General features: G+C 32.7%; 2 protein-coding genes and 1 long non-coding RNA gene across 3 annotated transcripts in view; 2 read left to right on the top strand and 1 right to left on the bottom strand.

Moving 5' to 3' along the window:
- LOC149503485 (uncharacterized) overlaps positions 1-10,125 on the top strand; it is a 222,868-nt gene that overhangs the window by 147,554 nt on the left and 65,189 nt on the right. The window lies entirely within an intron of this gene.
- Positions 1,369-10,125, top strand: part of LOC114244501 (uncharacterized) — a 41,113-nt gene continuing 32,356 nt past the window's right edge. Inside the window, exon 1 of the mRNA XM_028176330.2 lies at positions 1,369-1,504. Within this exon, the coding sequence (XP_028032131.2) occupies positions 1,427-1,504 (78 nt within the window). The 5' untranslated portion in view covers positions 1,369-1,426. The remainder of the gene's footprint in view (positions 1,505-10,125) is intronic.
- On the bottom strand, positions 3,645-7,934 carry LOC114244542 (uncharacterized). The gene is made up of 3 exons (XM_028176396.2): positions 7,774-7,934; positions 4,211-4,335; positions 3,645-3,838 (listed from the first exon to the last, which is right to left on the bottom strand). Exons 1-3 carry the CDS (start codon positions 7,862-7,864, stop codon positions 3,833-3,835), a joined length of 222 nt encoding a protein of 73 aa, XP_028032197.2. The 5' UTR covers positions 7,865-7,934; the 3' UTR covers positions 3,645-3,832.

The following is a 10,125-nucleotide window of genomic DNA, read 5'->3' on the forward strand; positions in this document are numbered from 1 at the left end:
CTTATCAATCCTGCTTGATTTTTTATTATTGGATCCGAAAAGGAAATTTTTACAAATTAAATATAATATGAAAACAAGGTACATATTATACAGTTTGTCTTCTGATTTTAGGATATTAATATAATGATGCAGTTGTTACTTTTTTCCTGTCTAGCCCACATGCGAATCGTAGTTTTGTTGGGAAAATAGACATCTCAACAATGACATGACATCTGAACAATGGTGTTTAATTGAAAAATGATGATGAGCCGAATTTTTTTTGGTATTAAAAAATTGCCATTTACTTCACTAACACGATGGGCGGACTCGAGAGCTAAGCTGTAAGTGCTAAGTTCTATCGAGCTCCGAAGCTCCTCTTAATAAGGTCGATAAGCTCGGAAAGTTTTGCGAAAGAACCCAGTGAGAAGGTCTTGCAAGAACCTCGGTGAGCCAATGCTATAAGCTCAGTGTCTTATTGTTGAGTTTGATGAGTACGGTACGGTAATCTAGTTGGATTTGATATAACTAATATCACTATCACCAAAATCGGACCAGTGAAACCCATAAAGATAATGATGAAGTAATTAAAAACTAAAACATCAGTAACGTGTGAGTTAAATGAAGCCGTAAAGATATACAAAAATCAGAAATAAAAATCTTGATATCTCGCAACGCAATAGTCCGCTGGTAAAATTCATTGCTAGCGCTAAACTTAAATTATTCACATATTCGATTTATTTAAATATTCTGATTTTCGTCACTTTGCCTTTAATAAGAATTTTAGTTTTCAGAATGATTCCTAATTCTTCTGGTTCAATTATTTCTCACTGTCATTTTATTCTTTTATTAACTCTACTACATTACACTACACAGAGCATTAATTTTTTGGCATTTTAGTTAGTTCAGTTTATTATTTGCAAATATTGTTCAGCAGTTTTTCGCTGCTAATCTAAATTAATGTGATTGACGGTGAAATTCCTTTTTAAATACTTCTACTATAAACAATAAGCCAAATTCAAACAATTTCGAATACGGTACTAATTTAATTCAATTTAAAATCTGAATTATTTTTTATTATATATCTGGATAACGTCGAAATATTTTATTTAATAGCAACCCAAGATGAGATTATCTGAAAAAACTGCCATCTAGCGATTAATGAGCACACTAAGATGTAAGGCAACATTTTATTCGTTGCTCTATTGTTTCAGTTGCTACGATTTGTTAACTCATTAAACTCATGACATTCTATAGATGGCACTAAATTATTCGAAATATCTTTCTATGGGTTTCTTAAAAGGCACCTAACGGATTCCTGGGAATGGACAGGAGCGTCATTTAAGTACTATAATAACGTACTGCGATTGCCTGCTGACATTTACTAAATGTAAGGAATACTGTAAGTCCGCACGAGTAGTTACCACCACCCTGCCTGTTTCTGCCGCGAATGAGTCGTGTATCTCGAATTGGAAAGCTGGGACACCCGTTATACAATAAAATTGGGATGTCGACTTCACATCTGAAGGTCAGTAAAGCCACTAATTTTGTGATGGCTCAAGTAAGATTTTACTAATTAGGTCGTGAGTTCTTTCCCCATCTAAAGAAATAAAGTTCAGGAGTCGAGTGAATTCTTTTATTTTGTAAATTTAGCATTTCTCATGCTTAAATGCATGCATGTGTAAATGTTGGTTTTGTTGTGTGTAATACTGTTAGCTTATTACCGTTTTGCATATGTGAAACTGTAAGTGAATAAAAAAGGCACTGGATGTAGATTCTTGGTATCCGCTAAAAAGTCTCAGTGAGTTCTTAGAATTTTATAAAGACATGATAACATTTCATCTCACCTCATTTCATTTGAATTCATTCAATTTCATCCTAACTAATTAACCAATTTATTATTAAACATTAAAATCTTACTTCTTTTCAATGCGCATCATTTTAATTTTCATAGTCATATCAAAGTATAACGTGTATAACATGTCGATGTACAATAAGTAATATCTGAAGGCTGCTTGAGGTCGACGCTGGCCATATTAGCATGTCAAAAAGCCAATTACCATACTGAACAAAATAAGAATAAGAAATTGCGGCCTATGCTCACTCGTTTGCGTATTTTAAACATATTTTTATCTAGTGGTTTGGTATAGTTTCTGCGAGTAATTATTTTCAGAGAAGAAGAACATCTCGCTTAACAACCGATTGGCAAATGGCCCTAGTTCAGCGTCTGTTCTGCTAAAAGTAAACTCTCGCTAATGTAAGTCAATTCTCATTTATTCTGCCACAACAACAGAAATGACACTCCCTTACTTTGACATGTAAAAATAAAATCGTTATTAGAACTTTTTAATTGCGAATATATTATTTTGGCAAAATGTAATGTATTGGAAAAACGTAACGTAGCTAAGCTTACCACAGTGTGAGTGTATCCAAGCGCGCAGCGCAGGATTGGATATTGTGGCGAGGCTTAGGAGAAGTCTATGTTCAACATTGAGCGTCTGTGGCCTGATAAATTTGGAACATAATATATTATTTCTAATATAGTTTTCATATTTTTTCCAATTCAACCATATTTATCCAATAAATAATTATTCATTCAAAGTATCTAATTAGAAAAAACAAAAATTCCTTTGTATTTCAATTGAGTAGGTACAAAATTCTATGAATTTTAAAGTTTCTAATAATGAATTCAACTAAATATAATATTGGTAAATTATGTTCCTATAAAACTATTGTGCGGCACTCTCTGTGTCTTTTTATGCAACTTTGAAGTCGTCTTGGCCTATAGGATAAGACGGTCGTTGCATTCGTGTAGAGCGATGCACCGGTGTTCGAATCCCGCAGGGGGGTACCAATTTTTCTAACGAAATACACACTCAGCAAATGTTCACGATTGACTTGCACAGTGAAGGAATAACATCGTGTAATAAAAATCAAACACGCAAAATTTTAATTTGTGTATTTACTGGTGGTAGGACCTCTTGTGAGTCCGCGCGGGTAGATACCACCATCCTGCCTATTACTGCCGTGAAACAGTAATGCGTTTCAGTTTGAAGGGTGGGGCAGCCATTGTAACTATACTTGAGACCTTAGAACTTATATCTCAAGGTGGGTGGTGCATTTACGTTGTAGATATATATGAGCTCCAGTAACAATTTAACACCAGATGGGCTGTGAGCTCGTCCACCCATGTAAGCAATAAAAAAATATATACAAAATTTAAGAGCCGTGCTTCGCAGAATCTACCACCGGGTCTGAAACGCAACCCACTGAGAAGATCCGGCGAGAAACTCTGATCTGTACCTGTGTGTTAATTTTCACGACGAACCCTTCGTCGCATTGGACGGGTTCAACGAGAACGGTGATCGAAGTTTGGAATGCCTAAAAGCACGGGAGGATCCGAAAAGACGTGTTTTGGACGACGGCGACTGTTTGCAATTTGAGGGTGATACTCGACTTCTGCGTGTGCACTACATAGGTATTGCCACAATGCTTCTATTTAGTTGAAATAACTTAAAGTTGAAATAACTTCAAACAATATCTAATTCATATAGAATTTGAATTAATGTTGGTACGACCCTTAGAAACGAGTCTGCTCATAAGATTTATTCCAAAAATGAAATATTAGAAATCCGGGTAATGTATTTATAGACACGAAAATGAAACAATATCTTATATTAAATTTATTTTAAGATTAATATTAAATCTAAGCATAATAAAATAAAAATAATGTAAAATAATGTAAATGGGCATTATATAAACATTTTACATTTCAACATGTTCCTTAAATATTAAAGCTAAGTTTAACCATATAGTTTGATTATATCATTCGTCGGTAAGAAGACACCGAGTTTCTTCAGACCTGTAAAATTAATGATTTTTAAATAACACTTATTGGTAAGGAAATTATAGTTACTGGAATAATAAATTGAGACCGTACTATATTTTTTTTGCTTAGATGGATGGACTAGCTCAAGGCTCACCTGGTGTTAAATGGCTATCGGAGCCAATTCAATTCCATTAAATAACAGGCGAGCTAGTCCGTAAACGTCTTGAACCCGAAATAGTATTTACAATATATAATTTTATAGGTTTCGAAGGGTTAACCACTGTACTATTGTGGCTTCTGGTAATCACTTACCATATACTCGTCCATACAAAAAAAACTTTATTACAATTTTCATTTTTTGTTTCTTCTTCATTTAATTTGTTATAATTTTGAGAAGTTACTTACATAGCAGCAGGCTACTCCAAGGTGCGCTTGGTTTGGACATAGAAATTGCGAAATCGTCGATATGTTGTCTGGATCACATTCCTCCGTGCGCACGCATATACCTCCTTGTCTGATGCAATCCTCCTCTAATAACAACACAAATAAATCAAAGATTATTATCATCATCATTATTATTAACATAAATACGATCGTCGCGACGAATGAATCAATCGCAATACGATCCATTCATGGTTAACGGCATATTTACCATTGACGTAATCAAGATGGTTGGTATAATTGAGTCGACTATTATCAAAGCCGGCAATGTGACTTTTGGACAATTATTGGTAAATCAGAAAAACGAATTATTGAATTTGTATTCCATCGGCAGTCACAAAACTCTTCTGAACGACATCTTAGATAAATAACAGGTTAAGTATTAACCTTTATTTAATGCAGGTTTTGAACCGTATTCTTTGAAGGAGACGATTATATTCAAATCAATCTGTATTGACATATCAATAACATTTTTTTGTCCAAATGCACAGATTGCCACCTTTGATAATAGACGACTCAATTATCAGTTTTTGCACTAAAGTGTTGAATAGCGCTGTGATGGCATCCGCTGCTAACCTAAATATGTTACCCTAGAATGAAAAGTCCTACTATGTAATAGGACTTTAGGAATTATATAATAGAACTTTCCATTCTATAGTTTGAGTTTTTTTTAAATAATTATAATTAAAATTAATAATTATTAATAAAAATCTGACAAGCTCAAACAATTAGTTAAATTATCTGATATCTATTAGATTCGGATGAGAGATTCGGTATTATTAATGATAATCTTACTTTTTTTATAATAAACACTGTTTTTTGTTAAGTACATATTTTTTACATGCTTACTAACCAATTACAATTAACGAGCACTTTTGGTAGCATAAAATATAAAATAAGTAAATAAACAATTATCAAGATTTTATCTCCTTTTCATTGCTGTGTGGAAGATGATTTTATATTTAGTTTTGTTTTATTGAAATTATGTTTATATTATTGTATTGCATTAAACAACAGAATCATAACATAAGATTCAGAAGTAGTTCTGTGTAGGTACACCACACTTCCTCATACATTTTCAAAATATAATTTTAGTCGCTAGTGATCCGAACAAAATGTGGCAGCTCCAGTATGATTTAACATTCACGTTGCGAGTTGAAACTTTATTTAAAACATCACAAATTATTACACAGATACGCTTAGATAAAAAAAAACAAATCGTAATGGTATTTATTTTACGCGGGAAAATTTAGGAAATGAAATAAAAATATAACGTTAGTAGTTACAAAGTGGTTTTCTGGAATGATCAAGAAGTACCTATTGATTACGAATAATATTATTTGTGCAGTCTCATTTAACGAACTCGACATATTTAGTGCTTCACGAACCGTAAAAACTATTTAAAACCAGACCAAGGTCTTGGATCGGGAGACAAAAAGAGTCCAGACTATAATTCTAAATTATCATCAAGAATTTAATTTAATTACGAAGCACAGACATGAAATTCTTAAAAAATATATATATATATTTGTTATATTGATGTTATGAATTTATAAATTGTATTTATTAATCGAAATATTAACGTTATTTACGTAGATTACAAAATTAAAGGTCCCGTAATTACAGGAAAATTATGCTTTAAAATATAGATATGTATATAAATAGAAGCAAAAATAAAGCCATTCATAAATCTCTGTACTCAATCCTGTCTGTCGGTCTGAGGAAGTTCTTGAATCGGGTCACCTTGACATATTTTTAGATATCTGCTAATGGCGTATTCACAGTGAAATTCGAAAACAGATCTGTTTAATGTTGAACAAACACTATGCTGTTTATTTAGTTTGACTCAACTGTTAACATTTTCTATGGTAATTAATGAACATAAGTTTTTTTTTAAATTCTATCTCAACTTATTTTACTCCCATCTTGTTCCTTGGTGGCGGAAAATCGTAATTTATTTTTATTATCATTAATAGTTTCGATTCAATAAATTAAGAAGCGAATTAAAACTAATTTAATTGAATTAACTAAATTACATTAAAATGAACATGAACTAATAATATAACAATTGGACTAACTATTTACGGTAAACCCGATTCTTCTAAAATCATTGCAACGTCACTGATTTTAAGTTTTGTTAACTGCACCAAATAGTACCTATCTATTTTACTCACGCTGGAAGAAAAGTATGTCTTTCAAAAACACGTGTCGGTCGGGCTTGCATTTTTTCTTACCGTGGCGAGTAAATATTGTTTTCAGGGAGGAATCGAAAGTTAACTTAACTTAACCTTTGTTATTTATTAAATTTATTTACCTCTAAGAATTAGATAAGCAGTGTTACAAGAGAACCAGAGACGTGGAAATTGAGGCGAAGAGCTTGTGGTGGATTGAAGCCTTCCCTTACTCATATAGAACAAGGAGAATGCAATCAATTGCAAATGATAAGAAAAAAAAAATATGCAAAAAATAACACTACATTGCAAATAAATCGTTTGCGAACTTATGTGTTAACAAGAACAAGTACGCATGCGCCAAGAAAATAAAATAATGTGTAATTTATTATATTATAATATTTAATCAGGGCCGTGAATGGCACTTTTCTATCTGAAAGTAATGCTAAAAATCGAAATTTCCATCTCGACATGATGTGAAATAAAAATTAAATACGTACGTACATTACTTACTGCCCACCCGATAAAAACCAGTGCGCACCGCGATTATACCTATCAATGATCAATACGGGATCAAGGTATACACCTTAATAAATAATTTTATTGTTTCAATCTGCCCATCCTAAGCAAAAATTAGATATCTTGAAATTGACTACCAAAATTAAAAACATATTATTATGGTGGCCGACCGATTTGGCTGTGTTGGCTCCCACTAGGAAACCAATCATACACTGTCATAAAACCGTATATTTAAGATTTTTCTTATTCATTTTAATGAAATTAGAACATTAATAATACCACATTTCTGAACAATGTAAAAAATGTAATATAGTATAATATATCAGGTATAATTGCAAATTGTGTTAAAAACTTGATTTTTTGTTGTCTTCCAAACCAATTAAATTAAATCAATAAGTTAAATTAAACTTTTTAGATACTTCATGTATCGTTTCATTAAAAAAAATGCGTTAGGCATTGCCTCAAAACATTTCTAGTATTACCTACACAAGTCTAACACGCTATTAAAATTTAATAATTTTTAATCTATAATTACAATTTATGTACATACGTTATGGTATTTATATTACGATATCCAAAACTGATAACATTAAGTACATTTGAAATTTTTGCTAATTCTAAAAACGTCTTCTATTGTTCTTTGAGCTAGTTAACGATGTTGTTATCAGTCATTCACTAAAGCAGATTGCGGTTCACGAAATTTCTAAGCTTCTAGCTTCCCCCATCGAACAAATAGAATCGCCAGCTTTTAAGCATGATTGTCACAAAATTGTTTAAAGCTATCAAACGAGCTATTGCGTTTCATTAAAAATCTTAACAACGTTAAAACTAACTTACCACTGAATGGTGTTTGTGTTAGCAAAGGACTGCTGCACACCGTTACTGCCATTAGCAAAACAATGACAAAAACACATTTTATTAGTTTCATTTTTAATTTTTTAGGTGTTGGTACCGCTCCCTGCGTTCGGTTGTAGTGGCTTACGAAGTATACGCACGTTGCAAGACATGACGATCGTTTTTATAGTCGCGAACGATAAACAACGTTGCGAACGCGTCAACATTATTTTCTACTACATTTATTGTAATTCGAACTACTTGCGTTTGTATATACGGATTGACTGCATAATTTTCCAGAGGTATAGTTATTGAATCATGGTTCACTATGCCCCAGACAATCAATGTAGCTATTTATTGTAGTAACTTTTCAGAATGAACACCATTGATTTAAATAAACACTCTCTGATGAACACCCAGTTACAGTTTTCTGGAAAAATAGGTACCTACATATTTTTGTTGGAAGTAAAGAAGTGTTTCAGATTGAAGCATTGGCTAGCCATTATATAACCACATAATAAAACTATAACAATGTATAAGAACTATTTATGCAAGGATTTCAGAATATAAAAATCTCTCTTTAATTCCCAAATTTGCAAAGATATTGTTATTACCAACACAAATGATTATTGTGTCAGAATTAAATACGTTCTTGACCTTGATATGATTTGTTTGTCGGCTACTAGTATGACCTGTGGGCCTCCCCGCTCATGTGACTATATTTAATGAGTTTTGGGACGTATTGTAATCTTTCTCGGAACTGTTTTTAACGTGTTAAATTCTTTACGATGAAAATATAGTTTTAATCTTTTAATAGCCAATTCTCCTTTACCCAGAACAGCTTCGATGACATACTCTTAAGTCACACTTTTAGGAATACCTAAATTGACTTCAGATTAATTTTTCAAGAATTGTAAGATATAAAGTCATGATTATTATAGAGTTGTAATTCAAATAAGAGTAAATAATTCCTGAAAAGGAAACTGTATCAAGTCGTGGAAAAATTGTTTCTTCTGACAACTGAACCTTTAATAAAACATTTTGTTGAACGAGAATTAGTCTAACTTAATGTGAGTATAAAATGACAATTATTGGACGATATAGGCACTCGAACTACAGACTTGGTACAAAGATAACTGAAGGAACCTAGGTTCAGAAATAATACTTTTACAAAATAGCCTAAAAGAATTTTCAATATTCATCTACCTTTGCGACAAGTGAAGACATTTAGCCGTATTAAAATTAGGTATTGTCCTGTGGATAATCTCTTCTTAGTTTGACAGAAATCACAAAGGAAAAATCTTCCACCGAGTGAGTGGTATTGCTACAGACCGATAGTCTTTATAGTTTTATCGGAACGAATGGGCGAGATTGAGGGCTTGGGGGGCAGGTTTGTTAACCACCCTAGCAGACCCTTTGCAGGCAAATTATCATATGGTCCACCACCTTCGCTCATGGACTTCAGCAATGAAGGAGCACAGCGACGCCGTGGCCTACGGCTGAGAGCTCCCATTTGAAACTCGCAATCTTGCAAACCTTATTTGTCATGATATGTCATAGCGCTCTGAAAATACCGACACAAGGGGAGAGCTCATTCTAGAGCCCGATGGCACATAGCAAAAAGTATTTCAGGAAATGCAGTATGGATGAATGCATCGATTCTAGATAAAGGAAAATAGAGATAATCTCGAAAACTCCTCAAAGCTACTAAATGTTATTCTAAAAACTTGAACATCATACTCGTATGTAAATACGTTGCTAATGTTGCTAGCGCGAACCGGATTTCTTCTACACTATGATAACCACTGATATAGGGAATATAATCATGAAATTCTTTTTTATTGTGTTTGGAGGCAAACAAGTTTACGAGTCACATGATATTGTTGGTCATCGGCATTGCCAAGGGCAAAACCTAACGTCTACCTATATACCTATATTATTAGACTTAAAATGTCGTTTTAGAAAGCCATATCATATCTCTGCAGAAAACTGGAGAAGTGCAGTTGACTTCCAATAATAATTTATATAATCCACAAAAAAATTAGAAGAATTGCTAGGTAATACACTGTAAACAAACATAGCAATGGTGGTAGTTATTATTATTGCTGCGGTGTACTCTCCCACATCGGAGTGATTTTAAAAACTAGAGTACGGAAATGTTTTAAACGAATCTTAGAGAATTAATTTCAATTACTAAATATTTAATTAAAATTCACCGAGACAAAATACGTTCCAGATCCTAAGCATTGCAACGATGTGAATATTTTTAACTGCAAGTTTTATGTGTTAAAATTAGGTCAGGGCTAGTATAGATTAACGTTTTATTTTCAAACATTGCGCTCCAAACAGATCTTT

This window comes from Bombyx mandarina, chromosome 01, assembly GCF_030267445.1.
Source record: "Bombyx mandarina strain Sakado chromosome 01, ASM3026744v2".
In the NCBI taxonomy this organism is placed as follows: Eukaryota; Metazoa; Arthropoda; class Insecta; order Lepidoptera; family Bombycidae; genus Bombyx; species Bombyx mandarina.

Bases quoted from the DNA above. Each gene is read 5' to 3' on its own strand.
- LOC114244542 (XM_028176396.2), bottom strand. From the start codon at position 7,864: ATGAAACTAATAAAATGTGTTTTTGTCATTGTTTTGCTAATGGCAGTA. The intron at 4,336-7,773 runs GTAAGTTAGTTT...TGTTGTTATTAG, and splicing joins AACACAAACACCATTCAGTG to AGGAGGATTGCATCAGACAA.